Source organism: Protobothrops mucrosquamatus, unplaced genomic scaffold (genome assembly GCF_001527695.2).
Source record: "Protobothrops mucrosquamatus isolate PMUCROS unplaced genomic scaffold, P.Mucros_1.0 scaffold254, whole genome shotgun sequence".
NCBI classification, from domain to species: Eukaryota; Metazoa; Chordata; class Lepidosauria; order Squamata; family Viperidae; genus Protobothrops; species Protobothrops mucrosquamatus.
This window is the reverse complement of record NW_015386602.1, coordinates 397,934-424,291: the sequence shown is the minus strand read 5'-3', so window position 1 is coordinate 424,291 and position 26,358 is coordinate 397,934. Positions and strand designations below refer to the sequence as shown.

At 34.8% G+C, this 26,358-nt stretch overlaps 1 protein-coding gene across 1 annotated transcript in view; it reads right to left on the bottom strand.

Moving 5' to 3' along the window:
* PCSK5 (proprotein convertase subtilisin/kexin type 5) overlaps window positions 1-26,358 on the bottom strand; it is a 140,264-nt gene that overhangs the window by 38,925 nt on the left and 74,981 nt on the right. The window contains exons 7-9 of the mRNA XM_015814469.1: window positions 22,064-22,236; window positions 8,633-8,845; window positions 1,078-1,178 (exon numbers count right to left, since the gene is read on the bottom strand). Coding sequence (XP_015669955.1) covers window positions 1,078-1,178; window positions 8,633-8,845; window positions 22,064-22,236 — 487 coding nt within the window. The remainder of the gene's footprint in view (window positions 1-1,077; window positions 1,179-8,632; window positions 8,846-22,063; window positions 22,237-26,358) is intronic.

Genomic DNA, 26,358 nt, shown 5'->3' with positions numbered 1-26,358 from the left:
CTGAGGTACAAGCTCCACCCTTTTGCCTTTGTGTGTGATTTGTGATAAAAGAAGAAAAGGGACAAGGCTTCCATCATGACATTGCAACCCTGCTTGTTTCATTCTAGCCCTCCCATTTCCTTCTTCCCTCCCTTGCAATGACTTCTGATTAGGGCCCTCTTCTCTGTTTTGCTATACTTTGTAGAGTAATTCAGCTGCATTTATTTTAATCTAGACAGAAATATATTGGTTTCCCAAAAAAAGATAAAACAATTAGTAAATATAATGATCAGAGATGCACAGAAGATGGCCTTAATGTAACATCTAATTGTTAACTGTTACAACTATTGTTTTATCCTTAAAACCATTTGGTTATATATGGACTTTGATCTTATATTCATTATAAGTGGTGGAGCTATACCTACCATTATTTATGATGCATTACACAAATCTGGAATGCTGATTTAGGATTAAGCTCTAAATGCACTTTAAAAGAGGGAAATGCCACTACAGTGTAGTTATGATATATATCTAAGTTATTTATTTATTCATTCATTGATTCATTCATTCACTCATTCAATTTCTATAGCTGCCCATCTCAACCAAGGACTCTGGGTCTTTACAATTCCAAAACTGAAAAGAAAATGAAAGCAATAAAAACCTTTAAAATCAATAGAAACATCCAAAATATACACAGCAGCCATTAGCCAATTAACTGTAAACCTAAGAAATGTGTCCCGGGCTGAGGAACGTAGCCAAGTTTCTAAATCTTTATGAAAGGCTAACAGAGTTGGAAGCATTCTAATCTCCCAGAGGAGGATATTCCAGAGAGCAGGAGTCACTATGGAAAAGGCCCGTCTTCTAATTTATGCCAGCTAACACACTATGGCTCATTCGCATGCTGCCTTATCTGCTAGATTGAATTGGACAGTAGAGACTCTTAGAAAAAGGCAGTCCCTCAGGTATTCCTAATACCTGAATATGCACAACTATTTTTAAGGGAAAGTAACATTTTATAACAATAAAGTGAAATAATGCATAGAATCTTATGTCTTAATGACTTTTCATTAAAAACAAAACAAAAACAAAGGTACTTACTTGGCTTCCAGCGCCAGGGCGATGATTCCTGCAGCCATAGGTGCAGAAGCTGACGTCCCTGTATGACTGTCTGTACAACGCTGTCTGAGGTCTGTAGTGATCTGGGGGGGGGGGAGTGTATGATTAAGAATAACGTTGCTGCAGACAACACAAAGTTTCTTTTGTTGAAATAATTTATACGCATGTGAAACTTTATTATTATTCAATGGGATAACTTTTTTTTTTAATGCCGGTTTTAGTTCTCTAAAGCATGTGGCTAGCCAAAAATCATTTGCCTCCCAGAATGCTGTAGTAATGAAATGTCTGGCAGCAGTCCCATATTACCTTTATGAGACACTTAGTTAGATGATTTGACACTTGGTATTTTATGGTAGTGCTGCAAGCAGAATTAAATTCCAATCTGATATAAATTTTATTCTTTCAGCGGCAAGAGTAGCAGACTCTTGAATAACAGAATACACTCTGAATACATTTCTGCCTCAACCAAGGCTGCTTGTATGACAGCAGCTCCTGCAGACATTCACAACCGAGTACAAATGTACTATTGTACATGCATTGGCTTCCACTTGAGTTGACATAATCAGGGTCCTTCCTTATATAGGAGCTCACACAGTTTCTGCCCTGTGGATATTATGCTGTAGGTCTAGAGCAGGGGTTGGGAACCTTGGCTCTTTTATGACTTGTGGACTTCAACTTGAAGTTGAAGTTGGAGTTGAAGTCCACAAGTCATAAAAGAGCCAAGGTTCCCCACCCCTGCTCTAAAGGAATCCAAATTACATATAATAATAATAATAATAATAATAATAATAATAATAATAATAATAATAATAATAATAATAATAATAATAATAAAAGTTGGAAGGGACCTTGGAGGTCATCTAGTCCAACCCCCTGCTCAGGCAGGAAACCCTATACCATTTCAGACAAATGGCTGTCCAGTCTTCTTAAAAACTTCCAGTGTTGGAGCATTCACCACTTCTGGAGGCAGGTTGTTCCACTGGTTAATTGTTCTAACTGTCAGGAAGTTTCTCCTTAGTTCTAGGTTGCTTCTCTCCTTGATTAGTTTCCATCCATTGCTTCTTGTCCTGCCTTCAGGCGTCTTGGAGAATAGATTGACTCCCTCTTCTTTGTGGCAGCCCCTGAGATATTGGAATACTGCTATCATGTCCCCCCTCGTCCTTCTCTTCATTAAACTAGACATACCCAATTCCAGCAGCCGTTCCTTATATGTTTTAGCCTCCAGTCCCTTAATCATCTTTGTTGCTCTTCTCTGTACTCTTTCTAGAGTCTCAACATCTTTTTTACATTGTGGTGACCAAAACTGGATGCAGTATTCCAAGTGTGGCCTTACCAAGGCATTGTAAAGTGGTATTAATACTTCACATGATTTTGATTCTATCCCTCTGTTAATGCAGCCCAGCACTGTGTTGCCCTTTTTGGCAGCTGCAGCACACTACTGGCTCATATTTAAGTGATTGTCCACTAGGACTCCGAGGTCCCTCTCACAGTTACTACTATTGAGCAAGGTACCCCCTATTCTATACATGTGCAATGTCAATCGGGCATCTTTGAAGTATTTACATGATGAGGGTATTGGATGTCTGAAACCTGAGTTTCAACAAAATCCTGTGCTCCCTATAAATAATTGCTGAGGGAATAGGACCTTAGCCTTTCAATCCTCATTCTGCCAGAATCCTCATTCTGAAAGTGGATGGGACAAGGATAAATACTTGGGTCAGGCCAGAAAAAGTAAAGCTTTATATTAAATATATTTACTCTGATTACTCTCCATTATTTATTTTCCTAAACTTTCCCTATGTATTGTTAAAAACATGTCATTATCTAATACAAAGGCTTTTTAAACCCACAAAGCACCCCATTTTAAAATAGCATTTTAATACGTATTTTAATATATGTTTTATCTTTAACATAAATACTGCTATAGCTACATAATACAGTATAAAATGTTAACATATACATTAGAATTGAGTACTATTAAATGTTTCCTCCCTGATTAAGCATGCATAGCATTGAAAATTAAATATTAATTGGAAATTAGGTGTGAAAGATTGTATATAAGTCATCTTCCATCCAGTTTAAATAAAAATATAAGCTGAAAATGTAAAACTCTGTAAACATATCCAAACATATTTCTACTCTGTAAACATATTAAAACTACCGGTGTGTAGAAATTAGAATTAGAAAATAAATATTAAATTACAATTATCAAAATATAATTAATAAAAGAAATATATGCTGCATACATTAGAACTGAATGTACTTCATCAATAGGAAAGTACATCAGAAATCAACATAACTTTTTGTAACTATAGCCTCAGGACACAATCTACAAAGCTGCTAAAACATGGAATATAAATTCGTGGAATATAAATTGAAACAATAAAGGCTACTGCCAGTAAATGATAAATGTAACTGCCAGGAAAAGAGTTAATAGAAAGCCAAAAAGGTGAATGCATAGGCACTTTGAAACCAGAACAGTATTCTGGGTAGAGGATAAGGGTGGGTGGATGGGAAATGATGCCAAAAGCAAATTCTTGCTTTCCTAACAATTGTTAAATATAAAATACTTATCATTTGCCAAACTTGATAATTTTGTATTCAGGTCTACATAAGTTGTAAATTAAGTATCAGTAGCAGTATCACTTTTGTAAACTTGTCAGTGACTTGGCATTAAATAGCACACGTTAAAGCTTTGTGAGTTTGTCTACATCAAGTTTCTTAAAGTTTGATCCTAGTCAGTGCTTTTTTGTAAAAAAAAAAAAAAAAAAAAAGGTGCCGGAAATCACACATGTCATACAACCCGCCTTGTCTACCCTACAAGGGTTCATCCAAAAAAGATGCCGGAACTCCGTTCTGCTCGTTCTATGACAAAAAAAGCCCTGATCCTAGGATCTCTAGCCATGCACACGACCTTCTCAGGGGTCTGCAAAGTCAAACTTATTTGCCAGCCTATGCTGAAAAATAATACAATATTAAAATCCCACCAAACAACTGTGATAAGCAGTAATGGCAGCGAATGTGTCAGCATTAATATAAATGTTAACAAAGATAACCTATATTCTTTTGGGGTTCTTCATTATTTTTAAAAGTGGGAAGGGGGTCTAGAGAGAAAAAAGTTTAAGAAGCAATGTAAACAATGTGAAAGAAAATTTGTATAAAATGATGTTGGTATTTAACACCTGATAAACTGACAAAGGAGTATATGGGAATGTCAAATAAGTGTTGGAAATGCAACTAATACCTTTTATCACCTCTTGCAAAATGCTAAGAAATATTGGAACAAAATATGTATTTTGATTTAGAAGATATATTTACAAAAATCAACACGCAATTAAAACTGAAGGTTTCTCTTTTAGGTATGATGGATACCAAACCGAAAGGAAACATGGGGCTTTGTTCTTATATATAACACCAACAAGACTTCTATTTGCATAGAGGAGACAAGTCCTAGACTGGAAGAATAAATTGGGAAATTAATAGACCTGGCTGAGATGGCAAAACTGACCACTTTGGTGAAAAACAAAGGTTTGTTTCCATTTGGATACTACTTTTGAACTTCTTGCTCAAAAATAATAGAAATGAAATTGGTATTGATTTTGGTATTTGATGATTAGATGTGTTCCAATTATAGAAATATTGTGTATTGTTTTCCTTTTGTTTGCTGATTTACATATTATGCCTTTATTTTTGTTTAAATATAGTCAGGTTGCTTTATTACATATTTGTATCTGTACTGAAGAAAATTGGAAAGTACTCTTTTTCTATATATTCTATCTGTATTTGTGGTTTATTTAAATCCAATAAAGGCATATATAAAAAAGAAACACTATATAGAATTAAATGTTTAAGGTCTATAGGTCCACTGCCCAGATTCAAAATGTTATAGTGTCTGAAACTGATTTCATATGGCAAATTGACCACTAGGGATGTAGAAAAATTCGCTGGCTATTTCTGATCTTTATTAAACTGGCTCCTGTGGGAACATATGGTAGCATACAAGAAAAGTCAATCAACAATAAATGTACATTATGTCCCCTCCTGCTCCTTCCTTAAAGTAGCATGAAGGAGATTGTTTCATTCCAGTGTGAAGTTGGATACACTCTGACAAGTGTTAATTTAAAAAAAAATCAAAAAGAAACCCACTAATACCTTTATATTACATTTATATAATTGATTAATTGAATTTCCTTTTTAAAAATTAAATATAAAATAATGTGAAGTACTTTTCAGTCATTTAATTTATACAAGGCAGACCTAGAGCCTCTTAGAAATATAAAAAGGAAAAATGGAAACTTGTAGAAGCAACATCTTGCTTTTGAGTTATCAATATTTTGTTTGAGAATATTCCCATTATTTCAGCTAACAAAGTAAATAAACTATTACGATAGAGACAAACATAAGATCAGTAAAAGCCACGCATCAAAAAACCTTCATATCAATCTCTTCTATCACTTAAGCTTCAGCCAAAAAGTCTCAAATGAAAATCTTGCAGAAACAAAAAAATATCTCCCAGGCTTATAACTCCTCTGAATTAAGCAAAAGTTTATTGTGCTTCTCCTTATGAAGTTGCTGTCACCGAAGATGACCCAGAATGTAGTTGGGTCATAGAATGGCTGGCATCAAAAGTAGTTGCCTGCCTGCTGACAGCAGAAGCCAATATAGTGGACAGATGGTGTTGTTGTTTATTGCGCTATTACTTTCAAACAGAATTCTCATTGAGGTCAGTTAAAATTGTGCTTTTCCACAGAGACTTTGAAGAAGAGGGCTGCATATTGGGTTAACAGCAATACGAGGGGCTATTCCATTATTTTCCCTGTCTGATGTTGGCTATGCTTTTATGTTGGTTTTATTTATTTTCTTAATATGCTGTGACTACAAGCCTCCTGGAAACTATGGAACTGATGGCATACCTCATATTATTTATAAATAATAAATAAATGTAGGCCACAATATACGTACCAGCTTGAGATATTGACATTTATATTATACAGATTAATAAGAACAGTAAGATCCAGAATTAGTTTTGAAGAAATATATCAATAGCATAATTATTTGTATTTCCGTTTCCTACAAATATTATATTGAAGTCTTTTTAAAGTTGCCAAATCCTCAGGAAAGGTGGTTTGGACTACAGAGGGTTGAAGAAGCAGAAAGGATAACAAAGTCTTAGTGAGTCAACAGATTTTATTTATATGAACTCTGGATTCAAGTTATATTGCTTGTTAGATTGTTTGTTTTAGCTCAAAGCATCAGAACAACATTATTAATAAGCATAATAAGATTAGGCATAATTAGATTTGTGCTGGATCACGGCCATAGACACTGAATTATTATTCACATATTAATCTCATCATCAGTCTTATTTCAATTATTTAAAGAGAGATTTCACTCAGAAAAGGGTAACAAAAACTCTCTGAGTGGAAATTCTATTTGAGCCATGTAAAATATTTTGATGTAAACTGGCCGGACTGATTTTCCTTCTTTAAATCAAAGTTGATTAAATATATCTGCTTTGTATATTATCCCAATTGCCATCTAATCTTTCTTTTAAATGATAAGAACCCATAAGCTGCCTTGTCTGACTCAATACCTGGTCTCTTCCCTCATATTTGAATGTCCTGTATTCTGCTTTCCTTCAAGAGCCTTGAAGACTTTCCCCCAGTCCTTGCATGGAAACTTTGGAATTATTTATAGGTAAAGTTGTGTTACAGCTTTTCCCTCCAGAGTAATAATTCTGATAGTTTTTAGACTTAATTCACCATCCTAGTCATCTTGAGTGAAATGAACTTATAATTAGGGATTCTGGAGTCAGGTGGTCTCATAATTAGCCATGTGCAAACTATTCTGCCCTTTTCTTTCAACCTGAAGTGGCAATTCCAAGTATTCTAAATACAAAACAAAACAAAACATGGAAGTTGTGTTACAAACTGGGCCTAGCCACGTTCTTCTAATAACTAATAGGCTTCGTTGCAGAAATGGGGTGTCTCTCAATTGAAAAGGGACGCTTTGGAAGGTGCTATTTCTTTGAGGCAGATAGGTGGCTGCTTACAAATGCATGTAGATTTATAATAGACAGATGCAGTTGTAATTACAACTGCCATTTTTTTTTTCTGCAAGCAGAATTAGGATTATGCCTGGATGATGTTATCACTTCATCACTAAATAGTAATTTGAGACTATCAAGATTTCAAGAAAACTTTAAAATAAAACTGAACCAACAGTTGCTTGCATGGTTTTGAATTTATTTATCAAATAGATACCATGAAGTGACTGGACAGGTTTAAATGCATGGTACTGATAGTCCAATAGTTTAACTGCACTACTTGAGATTAAGAGAAATCCCAAAGAATCATGTTTTTGCTATAGTTGCTCTTATATCAGAGAAATGTGAAGAAAGCTTGATAGGGCATTATACTATTCTTGAACACTAGAAGCCAAAGCTAGTCTAGGACACTAGATTAGCACTGATGATAATTTGGATAATGAAACGTCTGCAAGAAAACAACAAGTTCAGAGAGCACCAAGGATGCCTCATTTCAACCCTGAGCTACAACTATTCTTCTTTATTAGTACTAGAAGCCAAAATATTTTTTATACATTTTACATGTAACATGCTGTAATCTATAACTAACGTTCATGCAAAGTTACCTTTAGAATCCTTGCATTGTTGGAAATCATTAAGTATATTTCAACTGCTTGGCTTCTTTAGTCTTATTTTATTTAATTAATTTAGAAGACAAAAATGATCCTAGGTTGAATTATTTATGGCTTCATCATGGAACATTTTAAGAAAATCTTATCTACAAATATTTGAACAAAGTGTGTTACACTATATCAAGTTTTTGAGTGAATGGAAATTAAAGGGATGTACAAGAGTAGATTATGAAATATTTTGTCATAAAACCAATATTACCAAAATACTCTTGAATTCAAGATGGTAAATTTCATCATGGGAATATTTTTTGCTAGAAAAATGAATGACGTCTTCCTCCTTTTACCATTTTTTGAGGAGATTATAGAAAAAAAACCCCAAATATATAAAATTTATCAAAAGAAAAATAAGTAGAAGAAAGCAGATGACAACAGAATAATTACTGGAATGAAGAGTTACCTCAGAATTTGTCTTTAAAATTAATCATCTGAAAACAGCAAGGTTTCCAGGAGAGATGGCTAATATCCCAGATTATTAGAAGAAACGATATATTTTGAAAAATAGCCGATCTTAACTCCTTATTAGCAGCAAGAGACTGAAAAGGAGAAAACATTAAACAAATTTGTATTCATGATGGAAAACTAGGATTGAGAGAGAACAAATGTGTTTTCCCCTCCCTTCAGTTGGAAGATTTTTCTGTATGTTTGTTTCTTGTGCAAGTCAGTTTTTGGTTGAGGATGAAAAATATATTTTTAGGAGCAAATCCTTTAAAATATATATAAAAAATGTCAAGTAACTTTAGGATAAATAACACCTAGAATATATTTACAAAAAGAAGTTGTTAATTTTATGAACTTCAATCATGGTGAAAAGACCACATACTATTTTCCTGTCATAGGATTCTCCGCTGCTGTAGGTTGTGGCTAATGTTGATGCACATTCTTCTAGATACCAAGGCTTCCTTCCGCTTTCAGCTGTGCTACTAATGGAGATGGTATAGATGCTATTGGTGTAGCCATCACACGAGCAATGATCTTTACTTCTTCCACCATTTCCAGATGCCCACACATAAATGGAGCCCAAGTTGTTTCTGCCCTATTTGAAATAAATTAAACAAATATTGAAATTAGAAGTAGATAATAAGTTGTAATAGCCCCTTTTTGGTAATTTAATTTGGGTAAAATATTTTATTCGTAATTTAAATTCATCCTATAAAGTAGCAAATATAGGTTATAATATTCTCCCATTTTAAGTACTTGTTGCTAATATTGCTGTCCCAACAAGGTTATGAAACTACCATTGAATAAATTAACTAAAGGACTGACAGCTCCTAGCTGTTATGCACAACACATTAATTTCTTTTTCTCATTTAATCTTGTGAAAAAAATATTCCATTCCGATAACATCGGAAATTGAATATATATTATTTCTTTCTATTTCCATCATAACTAATTCTCCAATAGATAAATGATCCTTTCTTGGTTATAATATTTTTATTAACTACTTTACATTTTAGATTGTGCTAGATTGGATTAGATTTATCATTATTATTCATAATATTTCATGGACTATATGTATTATACCATTTAATAGTTCAATATCATTACAAATGTATCCATCATTTCTTCTAAAGACTATCTACCTAGATATAATTATGGATTTTAATTAAGATGAAATAGGACAGTAAGTTTTTGAAATTTATACCAACTTAGCATGCAGCTTTGAGGACCACCTAGTTATCAAGTATTTAGCAGGTAGTCTGTGCGCAGACTTTCTTTTGGTATCAATCTGGAGTGCTCCTTGATTTGACAAGAAGTTCCAGGACAGGAAGTGCAAAATAAGGTATCTAGAGCAATGCTGGCAGGTGATGAGAAATGACAATAACCAGAGTAGAGTATAATTCCATGTTCGGGCCTATACTGTGGCAGTAAAAACAGTGAACCATCAATACTTGTCAGAGTAAGTTTTAGTGAATGCTCTAGTACTCTGCTTCTTCCATCCCCCCCCCGCTTTTTAAATGAAACTATGATGAATACTCATCCATTGATTGGGTATTAGACATCACCAATATGTTGAGGATATCATTTTACATCTTGGTTGTAAGGCAAACAAGAGATCCCTAAAGGCAAACGTAAGGCAAACCTAAATGCTGCCTAGAGGCTGTGAGGGATAAAAGGGGACAAAACAGATTATGAAGGATTCACAGCAAGATGAGGTTACTATTAGTTCAGAAGTCTTACAGTACCATGGAAGTTCCATCTAAAACTCTTGATGTGTAGCACTTTCCCTGAAGGAGCTATTATGTAGTCTCCTAAAATCATGGCTTCTTTTGAAACAACAGATGGAAGATATGTCCAGGAGCACCTTTGGCTATTTTTTGCAGGTCTGCCAGTTATACCTAACCCTATCCCAAATCAGGAGGCACTGAAGACAGCGACTCACTTCATCTCTCTTTTATGTGTGGCTTAATTTTGCATTAGGCTGCCCTTGAAGATGACTCAGAAACAGCAATTTTTACAAAATGCAGTAACCTGATTTATTGCCTTTAGGATCATCTTGTGCAGGTAGAATATGCCTGACCCATCTTGTCTAGCAGGAAAATGATCCAGGTGCCCAGCTTGAGAAAAGCTTGGGTGCTCAGGACACAGATAATCTCATTTCCAGAATACTTTATATATTGTGCAAAATGTGTATATACATATCCAAAAATATTTTCATTTACTCAGTATATTGTTTTGTAAATTTCAGCAGGATTCTTCAAACACAAAGATATTGTTGAAAAAGATGCAATATATATATGTCACTATCAAATTTATTTGAAAACTGTGGGACACTATATTTTGAAAATATACCTTGATCATTTTTTAATGCCAAATTGACACTATGATATAACCTAGATCTCAACATTGATTAAAAATTGATACTGTGAATATGTGAATGGATGTTGGGATCTTTTATATTAATAAAACTAGTGGATGATACTTTGTCATTTTTTTGTTAAAAGATAAATAACATTTTTCAGTTGCTACTAAAAGGTAGTATTTATAGTTGTTTATTTGACATCTTGATTTGGACCAACAACATTTTCATCTCAAAATTAGCTAAGTTATTAGATGAAATTCCGAGTCCAAAAAGTCAACAATCAGTCTTTATAAATACCAGTTATTCATATATCAATGTGATCTGTTAATTGATAAGAAATGTGAGAGCCTCATTTTGTCTTAAAAAGGAAAATGTTTAAACTTCAATACTAAATACTTATTGGATCTTAGATTGCAAGTTATACAACAAAAATATTTCCAACTTATTGAAGCTCATAGTATTTGTACAGAAGAATAAACAACTGTATTATTGGAGATGCAATCAAAATAATACTTTGTTAAATCATAAGTTTTTGCAATATTCTAAAGTCACCATTTTAGGGAAAGAAATATAATAATTAGAAATATTAATTTGACTTTGAAACAAATCAAAATAATATTTTCAGATGCACATAATCTGTCGAACTATATAACCACAATGGTTATATAGATTGTGAAGGTTGACCGCCAGTCAATGGTAATAGATTTTCGTGTCTTTATTATTGCTAAGAGATTAATTTTCAACATTGGAAAGATAAATTTATGGCTCCAATTACCCAGTAGGTTCCATATCATATTGCATCCTACAAACAAGCTGCCTATAGATATAGATTATGTATGAACAATTAAAATGAAATATGGTTATCTTTTGTTGAAGTGTTAAAATTCATCTTCCTTCCTCCACTCTGAGAAGTCATATATACAATTTCAATCACTTTGGTCTAGTGATTAAGCCACCACACTAGAAACCAGTTCTACTCCTGCTTTAACCACAAAAGCCAGCTCGTTGAGTTTGGCCCATTCACTCAACCCATTACTTTAGGCTTTAGGCCACAAACAGGTTGATCAATTCCTGTTGCAACCAATGGATCAACAATCAGTTGAGCTGAAAAAAAGAGCGGTATCTGCACTAGTAGGAAAATGATGATGAAGATGAAAAAAATATACACATACGAACAAACAGACATTTGTGTGTGTGTGTGCATGTGTGTATCTATCTATTGTATGCCTGTCTCACTCTCTCTCTGTATACATACATTTGTATCTACATATAGGGTTGTTTTAATATATTATATTATATATAATATATTGTTATAATATATATATATATATTAGTATAATTTATTTAATAAAATAAATTAATAAATTAAATAAATTAAAGGATACTATTTTTTTGAAAACAGAATGTTTCATTTGAAATGAGCAGACATTTTAGAGTACTATGTTGTTCTGCCTTTTTCAACAAAAATTTGTTTAATCCATATCAGCTGTATTGAGTCAAATCCCTAAGCTTTAAAATATATAGCATGCATTGAATCAAAACTCTTTAGTTATAGTTATTCCAAAGTTAGGCAGTACTTACAAATTATTGCTTTTTTCCTGCTATTATTTTAATTTTCCAGATTGCATCTAGATATTGTTAGGATCTAGGAATGTTCCAGGGAACCAAGTTAATGCACAGTTTCCTGATGAACTGTTCTCTTTTCTCTGTCTGTTCCTCAAGAGTGGCTTTAAATATAGAGTAGCATTAAATACAGCATTAAAGTGATAAATGAAATATAATTATCAAAATTTTGACTTTCACTGTGTTTAATATCTATGGTTAATCTCTATGGATTAGTTTTGTTAATATCAAACTATCTGTGGTTGCCCATTGCTCTTCCATTCTAATCTCTCCAGATCACTGTTTCTATCTTCCTATATATTTTGTGCCACATAAAATTAAGTCCTTTCTTCCAACCAATTTTGTCTTTTTTGAACCAATTAAAAAAAATAAAGAGGAGAAGAATAACTGAAGAAAGATTCATTAATTACATTCACTTTCAACTTGTCTGTCAGTCATATAAATGTTGATGCTGACTTAGGAAAGGCTTTAATTTTCTTCAGAGAAATTTAATGAAAAGCAAATACTTTTGAAGAAAATATTCAGTAATTTTCTGTCATCAACATATAAATCTTTGTATATGTGTTTCAAACTAATCTCTCAGTGGGCTACAACTGTTTACAGGATTGGTTTTAAGCATATATTATAATCCTTTGGAATTGGAGTTTGTCTCAAGAGGGCTTTTCTATTGTTTCACAACCTTACAAAATTCTTGACAAATCAGTTTACCCAATATAGTCTGTTTTTCTTTTCTTTTTTTTACTAAACAACCACTTGCTTCTAACCATTAATGTTTGGAACAGCTGCAATGAATCTTCTAGGGATTCTAAATTAGATACCTCATAAGACATATAAAACTCAGAATATTAGTCTCCCAACCTTCGTCTTTATTATTGCACAGCATCATTGTTTTTTAATCCTGACCCCAGTGTTATTTGCCTCCAGATATTTGTAATACAAAAATAGGCTTTGGAACTTTTGTAGATGAAGTTTCAAAGGAACTGCATGAATTCTTCTATTTAAGATGCAATTTTATTTATAGATGTTTTTTTAAAAAAATCTTCAGAGTAAAAAAATGTTTAAAAACTGATCAACTTATATAAGCCATTTCTAGTCTGGATTTTCAAATGAATAATACAAAATCATAACTGATTGCATCATTTGGAACAAACAAAGCTTCAAACTATTCCCTAAAGAGTTATAATTAGCATTTAATTTTCAAGCATAGCAAAAACAAAGCAAAACAATAAAAGCTGTTGGCTGAAACAAAAGTCAGTGCATGTATACACTCTGAATTTTCACTTTTCAAGCTATTTAAGTTGCTTAATCTCCATTTTTCAAGGAGAAATATTCTAAATGTTTCTACCACCTGAAATATATTTTGAGATACTGAAAACGATAAAATGCTTGGTAATGTATATCATGCTCCTTCTAACCCTAACCTAAACCCTAGTCCAGCCTTGAGAAATGCCGCCTCAAGCATTGTGTCGCAGCCAGCTACCCCAGTGCCACAGTGGGAAATGGCAGTTACCCCCACAGTCCAGCACAAGGGCAAAAAACTGTTTCAATGCAACACCATGCATGAAGTCCCAGCTGCTTCTGGCATTTTCACTTCACAGCCCCTTCCACCATTCCTGCCACCTCTGCCCTGCACTCTGCTGGCCCTACTGCCCCAAGCTGACCTTCATTGTCTTCTTCCTCCTGCTACTGAGCCCACTTGGCCTGGCCCTTCCTTCTGAGGTCCCACATGTCAGGAGCAAACAACTCACGGATCGGCCCAAACAGATATTTTACTGTTGATCACCAATATTACAAGAATTTTTCCAGATTGTCTGCTTCCCCTTAGGAAATGACTGATAGAGACCGAAAGGTTTGATCTCAAATGTTTCCTCCTTAGAATGAAGCCTAACGTAGAATGTTTTTCTCTCTCTGGCTTAGCCTCCTCCCTTCATCTGGGGATTCAACCACATACAAACTCTTCCCCAAGAAAGCCTTGAGAAATGTGCAGCCTTATTGAGATCTCACAAGGTTTCTGAAGACCCCATGTAGCTGCATGAGATCTTGGGGAGGAGGCCTCACATGTCCAGCAGCACTTTCGCAAGGCCTCAGGAAGCCCTTCCAAAATCTTGTGAGGCCTCAGGAAGGTCTCATGCAACTTTGGGAATAAGGCCATGTGTAACCTCAGGAAGAAAGGCCAAGCCAAGTATGCTTCATCGGTAGTGGGAGGAAGAAGAAGGTGAAAATCAGTGAAGGGCAGCAGAATGCTGGGGCAGCAGGGGTGGCAGAACAAAGGGTGGCAGAGTGTAGGGAGCCAAAATGGTAGAGATGGGGGAGGGGAATAGAGTGAATGGGGGCAGTTGAAGCATACCCTGCAAATTTGAGCAGGCAGTCAGGCACCTAAATTTTGATTATGTTATTGCAGAGTCATAGTAACAGCTGTAAGTTCAAGGACTGTGTAGAAGTACCATTCATTCAGCACCATCATAACTTTGAAAGTCACTGAATGAATGGTCATTAACTGAGGACTATCTTGTTTGGCAATGCTAAGAGAGCTTTCAGTTCCTGTCAACGCTTCACACATATGCACCAATGCCGAACTATGAGCCAGCAGTGTGCAGCAACAACCAAAAAAGCTAATACAGTCCTGGGTTGTATAAACAGAGGCATAGAATCAAGATCACACGAAGTACTAGTACCATTTTATAAAGCCCTACTAAGAACACACCTCGAACATTGCAGCCAATTTTGGTCACCATATCACAAAAAAGATGTTGAGAGTCTGGAAAAAAATCAGAGAAGAGCAACTAAGTTGATCAAAGGCCTGGAGACCAAAACGTACAAAGAACGGCTGCGGAACTTGGGTTTGGCCAGTCTAAAGAAAAGAAGAAATAGGAGAGACATAATAGCAATATTCCAGTATCTGAGCACTGCCACAAAGAAGAGGGGGTCAGGTTGTTCACCAAAGCACCAAACGGAAGGACGAGAAACAATGGTTGGAAGCTGATCAAAGAGAGAAGCAATCTGGAATTAAGGAGAACCTTCCTGACAGTGAGGACAGTTAACCAGTGGAACAGCTTACCCCCAGAAATCGTGGGCGCTTCATCGCTGGAAGGTTTTAAAAAGAGACTGGACAATCACCTGAGATGGTATAGGTCCTCCTGCTTGAGCAGGGAGCTGGACTAGAAGACCTCTAAGGTCCCTTCCAGCACTATTCTATTCAAACTATTCAAAAGGGAGGCATTAAGCAGGGTTTTCACAACGGGCTCAGCAGCACAACACTTGATCATTAATGCCCAACAAATTTTTTGGTTCTTCTCCAGTTCACTAAAAAGAAAGATACCCTGACTACAAGAAGATAGTGAATGTGCCAAGCAAGGAAAAAAATCCAATATCTAACTTCTTTTACAGATTTTATCCTCCCTTCTTTATAATTCTGAAAAGGATTTGCCATGAGAAATCTGTGCAATAATTCACAACAATTCATGCCTAACATTTTCACTATGAAGTCCTCTGTTCAACCTGATTTGGAAAACTCACTAAAGTTTTTCAGAACTGTTTTAGATTCCCAGAATCTGGTGGATTTTATTCTTTGATTTGGCTAAATATAGAAATAGAGACTATTCTTCAATAAATATTTTACAATTAAATTATCCTGCCTCATTTATAGGATTTTACAGTTTTTTAGAACATCTTGCACATGTTTTCCACTGGTTCTCATTTCTTTTTCTCTTTCCACAAAAAATCTATTATAGAAAAAATGGGAATATCTGCATAAACGACGCATTTAGCTGATAGTACTAGGCACTGTTCATCTGAGAACACCCAATATAAAATTATCTTGCAAAAATAGAATGGCAAATAAACCAACACCCACAGGTATTAGAAGTATTTTTCATACTATATAATCCCTTGAACTAATCATTAAGATATTTCAGTGCAATCTATATCCTACATTTGCTTACTTTTGTTCTAATTCAATTTTACATCTTCAGACATACAAGTTTACTCCCTTCCCCAATAAATATTAAATAACATAAAATGACTGGATGAACTAAATCAAAAACAATTTAGCTCAGTGTCAGATTTCCAACAGAGGTCACCACATGCCTCAGAAAACATGATGATTTAAGTTAATAGTTCTCTCCCACTCTTACTTCCCAACAGCTTTCTTGTCCATTAATAGTATTGAGAAGCAATACTATCTTTGAGCATGAGGCCTTGTATAATATTCAGTTATTTTCATCTCACTGATAATCTAGCCAAATTTATACTGTTCACAAACACAACAATGTTTAAGCACACTTCTATAAACCTCAAATATGCAGAAGTGACCCCTACAAGGAAAGAAAATATGTAACAACAGGCCTCAAATATTTTAATTAAAACTACATACGCTTAAATATTTTCTGAATGTTAACAGAAAATGTTGAATGGGAGAAAAAAAGAAGTATAATAACTTAAAAGAACAGAGGAAAGGATATCTAAATTTTTAAAAAAGTGAGATTGTTAATGTCATTGTTCACACTGAGAAGTTATTTTTAAAAGCAATTTGGATTAAAAAAAAGAACTACCAATAAAAATCAATGAAGACGTCCAATGCATCTGGGATTAAGTGCCAAAAATAAATTGGAAATGGGAAGAAGAAAAATCCAGTAGATTGGGAAATGGAAAGCAGCGGCTTGAAGCTGAGCAAAAATGATCCACAATTAAACTTTTTTCTCCCATATCATTCTATGCTGCCAAAATGTCATCATCCACACACAAGGAGAATAAACATACCTGGGAAAACCAGTAGTCAACTCATATATCCTGAGACAATCTGCTAGGTGTCACCTACTTACTGGTGTCAAGAGGTGAGGGCACTGGTTTTCTATTCCTGTGTCTTTGCCCTGAAATAATCTCTGCCCACAAATTTGACTTTGCACAAGCTAATAAAAATATAATTATTCCAGAGAAAATTTGGCTTATGAAGTTTAGCCATCAATCTTATTGGTTATGTTGTTATGTTAATTGCTGAATGTTTGTCTTCATTTTGTTTTATGTGTGCATTATGCATGTTTAATTCTATTACATATATTGTTATTTTTATTTTATGTATTACAATATTTCATTGGGTTGTATATGAAGATACTGTCTAGAATCTCAACTGTGGTGGACACAAATCAAATGTAATAACCAATTCCTTAGCATTAGATAACAAGGAGCAGTGGAATGAGGGCCATGGGATTTCATTCCATGCTAAAGAGGATTTATCCCAGTGGATTCTCCATAAAACACAATTCAAAGGAATGATCAGGATGGAACCACTGTGAAATACAACACCACCAAAACAAAAGGACATCAGATCCTCCAAAAGGATATCAGGGTCTTTCCTTTTTAAAGAATAAATAATCCATCAAAGGGGCCATATCTTGTTTAAAGGTCCAACTGAAATGAATCTAGGATATAATCAAATTTTGCCAAGCTATCATTTCTTAAAGGAATTATTTGCTTTCTAATCAATTAGTCTAAGATTTCATTAGTAAAGGCTTTACCATTGCCTTCTTTAATTACCTCCCTCAAGCAAGGTCAGTCCTTCCTCAGCTAAGTTAAACAGCCAGAAGAATTGAACAAACAGGTAAAAAACACACACATTTTCAATATCCGCAAGTTGAAGACACATCAAACCAATTGGACAAATGCTATTTACATTCTGATGAAAGAATATGGTGCACATGTATAGTTCCAGGTTATTTTATGTCAGTGCACTAAAGGCAGAAAAATAAATAGTGTACAAATATGCTTTTAACTTTGCTTGATCCAATTCACCAAGAGATGTCTTTCATTTACACTAAAGCTATTATCCCTTCTGCTTATTCATATTTAATCAGGTGGTTGAATTGGTTCTATGAAAAGGAAAAGTATTTTGAGGAATGATACTGTCTGTCATTTAAGACACTCTTACTTCCTAGATCAGCCATTTTTTCATTGGTATCTCTCACAAAATAATGTTGATAAAAGTTTTTTCTTTCCTTTTGTACAATTTTACAGTGTTTTGGTTATGAGATGCCCTGAGTTTTGTACAAGATATATACCTATCTACATACATACCTACTTACATACATGCATACTTGTTTAGAGTCTAGAACCCTGCATTTACACTTACAAAAGCCCATCTTGTATACCAAGGGTGTCAAACTCGCCACGTCATGTGATGTATCGTGACTCTTTTTGCATTGCCGGCAATGGGGTGGGCACGGCTTCGGTATGATGAAACTGGCCCGTGGGCTGGCAGTTTGACACTCCTGTTGTAAACAGTATTCTTGAGATCCCTATTTCCCAAACATTTTCCACTCCAGCTTTATTCTTGATTAGACTTACTGCATTTCTTTAAAAAAGCTTCCACAGATTCCTACTATGGCTAAGAAAAAATAGTTTAATAACTAATTTTGGCAATAAAAATATAGAAGAGAACATTATCTAGTATAATAATACATAAAAATATTTATTAATACTGGATGGCCTAAAGTAGAAAGAGGTGGCATGTATTATGTAATTCTTTTATTTATGTTTTAGGAAGCTCACATTATTTTAACCCAGGCTTTTAAAACAGAATACATTTTATTGTATCAAAGCCACAGTTCTTTGAGAAACTTTCATTGCTGATTTTTCTTCACAGATTTTAGAGCAGTGCCATGCAATTATTTAGATTTGTTTCTGAAATGCTGTTTCATGTCTTGCAGGTTAATGAATTCAGTATCTATTGGCAACTTCTCTTTCCAGAATAGCATGGGTGCTCCAGAAGCTACGTAGCAGTCTCTCTTCGATTTACACTAAACACTACAGTTTAATGACCATTCCAAATTACAACAAGCACTGAAAAAGGCAACTTATAACCATTTTTCACACGTACAGCCATTGCAGCTTCTCCATGGTCACATGATCAAAATTCGGATGCTTGGCAACTGACTCATATTTAGGATGGTTGCAAAGTTCTGGGATCATGAATAACCTTTTGCAACCTTCTGACAAGCAAAGTCAATGAGGAAACCAGATTCACTTAACAACTATATTACAAATTTAACAACTGCAGTGATTCACTTAAGAATTATGGCAAGAAAGTCGTAATATGTGCAAAAGTCACTTAACAACTGTTTTGCTTAGCAACATAAATTTTGGGCTCAATTGTGGTAGAAAGTCAAGGACTACTTGTACATTTGGAAGCACCCTTCCAGAACTGAATTCAAAGCACTGCACAGCTCCATTTTACATGTGAAACCAAAGCTTATTGTAAAAATTATTGTTTTTTCTATAACTATGGAAATATTGAATCAACAACAGTTTCACGTTCTTTTAGTTTGGATCAAGATTTGCCAGAGCAAGTAGCAACATTGACTGATTATATGAGATCAAGTTGGTGTTCACTCTTAGTAACCACATAGCAACATACTGTACATGTAATGTAATGGGTGTCATGTGTACATTGTTTTCTCTAGTCACTTTCCATTTCTTCCCTGCATACTTTTCAAACTCAGTATAATACAGTAACATTTTTTTGGATATTTTGTGTTAATAAGTTAGTGTAGATTAATGTTATAACTTCAGCAAATGTGAACAGATAGAGTTGATGTCATACTTTTTTTAAATGAAGCCTCTGGGCAAGGAAAATGTAAAGATACAATTAACATCTTTTTCCAAATAATAGAAATGGACTACACCCATGAACAATCTGCTGAACTGAGTGCTTAATTTAATTTACCAGGCCTTAATTAGTTGTGCAAATGATAGAAACTTGAAATTCTATTGCCAAAACTTTTTGATAAATAAAGTGTTGGCTCAATCGCAATTATCAAGAATTCATTAAGTGAAAACTATGCCAATTCTTAAAAACAAAAAAACCACTTCCCCTATAAATAGTTATACATTATTGTATTACTGAAAATGTGCTGCAAATTATACTCTCCAGTTCATTAGCTTGCAGGGAACAATTGTGACTTCACTTTATTTACGATAATTATAAACAGATGTTACATGAACCTTCATTTGTAAAAGTAATGACATTTTCTCTTTACATAACTGAAAATATATTTCTTTTCTGCCAGATTATTACAGACATTTGCAACTTTAATTAAACAGAAGTCTAGTGCTATTTACAGAATACAACTACATGTGATGTTCATGTAACTATCAAAATTGAGACCAATTACTCCTTCTCTAATCAATAAGGTCATTATGCGAGATATCATGTCACGGTAACTTCCAATTTTACTGACAGATTCTCCATTGATTCTGCTTGTGTGAAGCCAGCTTTGAAGCATGCAAATAAGTGTTCAGGTGAATGCAGGATGCTGCAAAGTAGTAAATCCCTGCTGGTTGCAAACTCGATCACATTAACTGTCATAACTTAAAACAGTGGCTAAACAGGGCAGTCATTACAGGAGGACAACCTGGTTTTGGTGTAATGGTTAAAGCATCAGGGTAAGAATCAGGAAACCATGAATTCTAGTTCCACCTTAGGCGTAAAGCCAGCTGGGTAACACTTTCTCTCAATCTAGGAAGGAGGCAATGGCAAACCACCTCCCAAAACCCTTTTCAAGAAAACTGCAGGGACTTTGTCTAGAGAATTGGATATGATTGAATTGGGAAGGGGTGGGAACCACCTGGTATTTATATCTTGCTGTTCAGAATTATTGGAACATTTCTTGTTTGATCTTAATTTATCTATACCCACAATATTATCATTGAACAATGGTGCCCATGGAGTCATGAGCAGTTTGTCATTTGAATTATAGTCAGAATTTTTTTCTCTTGTTTTCTCCCATGTACTGAAGAGTTTGGGATGCTGCTTTTTACTAGTGCTATTAGTATATTATTCTTTATCTGTATCTATCTGGCCCAATACTTGAAGTGTGGAATGCTAGTGGCATCACTGTGCCTGTTCTCATAATAATCTTATTGAAGCACTAATCAAGCTGGGTGTCAACAGCAGCTTGAATATCCAAATAAACTAGTTACCCATGATTCACTCTTGACACTGGGCCAGTCTATTCCTGGTTTACCTACACTATAGGGTTCTTCAAGAATAAACATTTTTTGTAAAAGTATATGTGTGCATGTGTGTATATCCTGAAAAATGATTTTATGTATATGTTTACTTATATACATCTGTAATAATGCATAAGAGATCCTGTTTGCTCTAATGGACTTGTACATGTAGTGACCAGAATTCAAGACCAGCTTGAAGGCACCAAAAATAAAAAAAATCATGCACATGCCAACATGCCCAATCTTAATTGAAAAATGCTTTTCACAATAAGAAGAAAGAAGAAAGTTGCAGTGATCTTCAGAAGAGCTGGTGGATTCCAGGATCCCTATGTTGGTGTAGATGGCATTTTTGCTGCTGATGTTACTATCAATTGATCTCTAATTTTGGGGAATACTTATTTGGATCCTGGATTTCAATCCTGACATCCTGTCCTGGAAGCATTCTTATTGATTTTATTTTTAATAAGATCAATATGCTTCTATTACATAATCATCATCATCATCATCATCATTATTGACAAATTCATCATCAGTTAATTGCAAAAGGTGGCGTTACTAGGAAGTGCTTCCATCCTGTGACAATATCTGTAATACAGATATCCACATCCACATCTGCCTATCCCAGGTCCTTGGTAAGGACTCGATAGGTAGATAAAAATGCCAAATCCAGTCTGAACATCTGGCTGACTGTGCTATGATCAATGTAATAATAATAATAATAATAATAATAATAATAATAATAATAATAATAATAATAATAATAATAATAATAATAATAATAATAATAATAGTAATAATTTATGCAGAGATGTGTGTATAACATACCGTTCTGACCCCATTCTCAAAGGCCTGGCGTGTTAAAGAGGCTGGTCCATCAACTGTTTTTCCATCATCATCAGGACCCCAGCTAGCGCTGTAGATATGTATATGCTGGGGATTGAGGCTCAATGATTTTGCTTCTACCATGTCTGTAACATCACCATCTAACATCCGCACTCCTTGGGGGGAAAAAGAAAATTTTGATTTGATATAGTGCATTTGTATGTCCATTTAGCAACACATAATCCTTTTTGGTGGTTTGTAAGAAACCAACATATAATATTCGCAATATATGTCCCCTCAATTAAAAATAGCCTTAGTAAAAATTAGCACCCAAACTCTCCTTATAACTATGATAGAGTAAAACAAATAATTGGTCTCTCTAAATAAATATTTCAGATTCTGAGTGTTGCTTAAAAGGCCTGGTTGAATCAGCTGAGCCTCTCTGGATATCTTGTTTCATAACTACTAAATGGTCCTGTCTTTAGTAACCACTCACTTCATTTCACTAGCAGGAACATCTTGAGCACACTAATTGTTTAGGAAAGCTACTTCCAAGATATTAAGGGCTCTATGAATAAGAACCAAAATTTGAAATTAAATTGGGAAAGAACTGAGACAAAGTGCAGTTAGGAAATGCATTGGCATAACAACATAGGAAAGGAAAAATCTTTCTTTATATTCACCCACAAAACTTTCAGTACTTTGATCACTTAGTTATTCATTATGTACCATTCCCTCTTGCATCTTTCTATCTATTGTACTAATTTATATCTGCAAATACATAAAATATACTTATATACATCTGTAATTACTGTAATTACTACACTACATAGTAACTCAAAACATTAACCAGTAAAGTTTTTAAAAAATTACTAGATCAGAGATTCCCAAACATTCTCAGTTTGTGGTACATCTATTAGTTTTAAAACTGTATGCCTTTGTGCCCCAGGGTGTCACAGCAAATTTACTAAGAGTTACATTCATTTAGTAAGAAAAAAAAAGTCCTGTGGTGCCCGTCAGATCATAGCAGCATCGGGAGTACCATGGAGCAGTTTGGAAACCACTGTACTAAGTCGCTATCCAATTCAAATACTTGCTAAAATAGAAATATTCTGATATGCTGTGTAAAATTGGGTAGGAGTGGAATCAAGCATCTTTTGCCGGCAAATTTAGGAAGACAGTACTGAAAAGGCCATTAAATCTACCTAGTCTAATTCAGACAGGAATGGATTGCAGAATCAACAGGCAGACAGTAGCACTGCTAATATCTTCCTTCATATGTTCTACTCAGCAAGAATGGAGCAATGAGCAGCTTAATTACATTGGAAATGTGACTGAAGAGATGGCCTGGCTTCTATAAAGGAGTCATAATCAAAGGATGAGCTGACACCAGGGAAGCCTCAGAAATGATTCCTTCTTGCCATAGGGAAAGGACCCAGTGCTTGCATGCTTTTGTGATAAACTGGTGTAACTCTTGCCTTATAGACTGTTTGCATCCATTCTTCTTCTCTTTCTTGCTACCTCAGTTAACTGATGGACTTTGGTTGGGCACTATCTTGCCTCAGTCCTTGCAACTTGTAATCTGTCTAGAAGGAAGTAAGCCCGACCTGACTGTCAAAGGCTGACACTCTTTGCAGGAAAAGACAGCAATTGCCTGTAGCAGGAAACTAAGCTCAGGATAACTGCATGCCTTTGGGAATGTGTGACAAGCAAGCAAAGTGACTAAATAAAACAAAATAAGCAAATGCTGAACAAGACTAGCATGATTCTTCATGTTAAATCAGCAGTTTGAGTCAACAGTTGTTCATTTCTCAAGCTCTACAGGTGGACCAGTAGCTGACCCAAAATATTTATTTATTTATTTATTATTTATTTATTATTTAAATTTATATATCGCCCTATCTCCCTTACGGGACTCAGGGCGGTGAACAGGCAATAATAAAAATCACAGTAAATATTACATAAAAGCCTGCTCTAAAATATAAAACCCTTAACAAAACCCAATCAAAACTACGCCGGGATATATCCGGGAAAAGGACCAGAACTAGAGCCAAAGTGGTAGGTTCTACCATTTTAATCTATAAAATCCTGTCAGAAGTACTCTGTTGGAGGTATGAAATTGCCATATAATAATACCAATGCTGTCTAATGTTTTATTTTTGCAAGTGATGTATCCACTTGCAAGCACAAGTGAAGAACAAATTGTATGATTGCTGTCACCAACTTTGTTGAAAAATTCTAATTAATCTATTTATAATTTGGAATGATTATACATTTAGCACAATTAAACGCTAATCTAAAATATATCTTCATTCAAAAATGACATATAATTCCATCCCAGTTCTAGATGACGCAAGTGATTAGTATGATTATGCTGTCTGATGCCCAACAAATGTGGGCATTTCAGAATGAAAAATATTTTTTTAAATATAATAAGAGACACAAACAAAAGAATTAAAAAGGTAAAGATGACAAGAACTGAACAGGAACTAAAAAGAAACAAACCCATACAATCCAAGTGGATTGTGCAATGCAATGCAATTTCTATTATTTAATTAGAAAGAATAGTTTTAAATTAATGCGATACTAAGATGCACAGAAGCCATGTCTTAACAAGCCATGATAAACATAGTAACCATTTTCTCATTTAATAAACACACTGATATTTATAATTTAAATTAGCATATTGTATTTAAATAACAACTTTGTTCTTATCAAATTGTTAAAATTCTAATTAACACAAGTCTTGATTGTTTTATTAGTATAACTCTACTTTTCTCGTCTCTTGCTATTACTGTTACATAATTGAAACTGCATATTGTATATACTGTGAAATTTACACAGCAATTTTTCGTGCCCTGTAAGATAATACTTATGTAAAGGCACCAGACTAGAAAGCAGGAGGCTGTGAGTTCTAGTCCCGCCACAGCTATGATAACTAGCTGGGTGATTTCGGGCCAATCACTCTTTCTCAGTCCAGGGAAAATAGGAGAAAGAAAGATTATTATATATCCTGGTCACCTTTATAAAAAGTCTAAAATAAATCAATAAAAAATACCAATTCCATTGTAAACTTGTGTGAATGAAAAAAGAATGACCTCTATTTATATTAATTTAAGAATAAACATTTATCAGAAAGATAATTTTCTATGGAAATTGAAAGTAATTTTGCCATATTTAGTTATTTAATGTATGCTATTCCAGGTTTTGCTTCCAGAGATAATACACAGAAAACAGTACTTCGTAGTTTATTCAGTAAGGTAAACTGATTTAGATGTGAACTATTTACTACACTATAGTTACAGTTAGATGACGGTTTTCTGTTATTAAAACATTTACATGTGTTTACGTGTGTTGATGGTCCCTGAGGTACTTCACTGAATTATATCACCAATCCATTTCAAAATAATACCTTGTTGCACTTAATGAGACATTAAAACTGCTCACAGCATTATTATTGCCTTTTAATTTCCTGTACTAATATGCCAAATACTACAGTGGCTTAAAATAGCAATAGCAACAGCACTTAAACTTTTACAGCACTCTCTGATCAGTTTACAGTGTCAGCATATTGCCCCCAACAATCTGGGTCCTCATTTTACTGACCTCGGAAGACTGGAAGGCTCAGTCAACCTTGAGCCAGTCAGGACTGAACTCCTGGCTATGGGCAGAGTTAGCCTGCAATACTGCATTCTAACCACTGCGTCATCACAGCTCTTAAAATCAAAGCAATTCTTACTGGAGTATGAACAATTCTATTTGTGCAAGAGATTCTAATGACATTTTTGCTACACTCTCCTATTCCATTCTAAAGAACTGTCAACACTACAGCAGAAGCAACAGCATGATGATCCATTCCATGAACAGAGGCCTATACGAATACATATGACTCTGATCTCCCTGTTTGCACTTTTACATACCCACAACTGATAATCATGCATAAATATCAGGTGTTAGTTACCACCTTTAAAGCGCTCCATGGCATCGGACCTGGGTATCTCCGAGACCGCCTTCTGCCACAGATTCCCTCCCATAGACCGGTACGCTCCCACAGAGTGGGTCTCCTCAGGGTGCCGTCGGCCAAGCAATGTCGGCTGGTGACCCCCAGGGGGAGGGCCTTCTCTGTGGGTGCCCCCACCCTCTGGAACGAACTACCCCCCGAGATCCGGACGATTCCGGATCTCCTTACTTTCCGCCGCGCCCTCAAGACATGGCTTTTCCAGCAAGCGGGCCTGGCCTAGGGAGGATTTTAAATCGGGTTTATTTTAAGAACAATTTTTAAATAGCACAACTTCAAA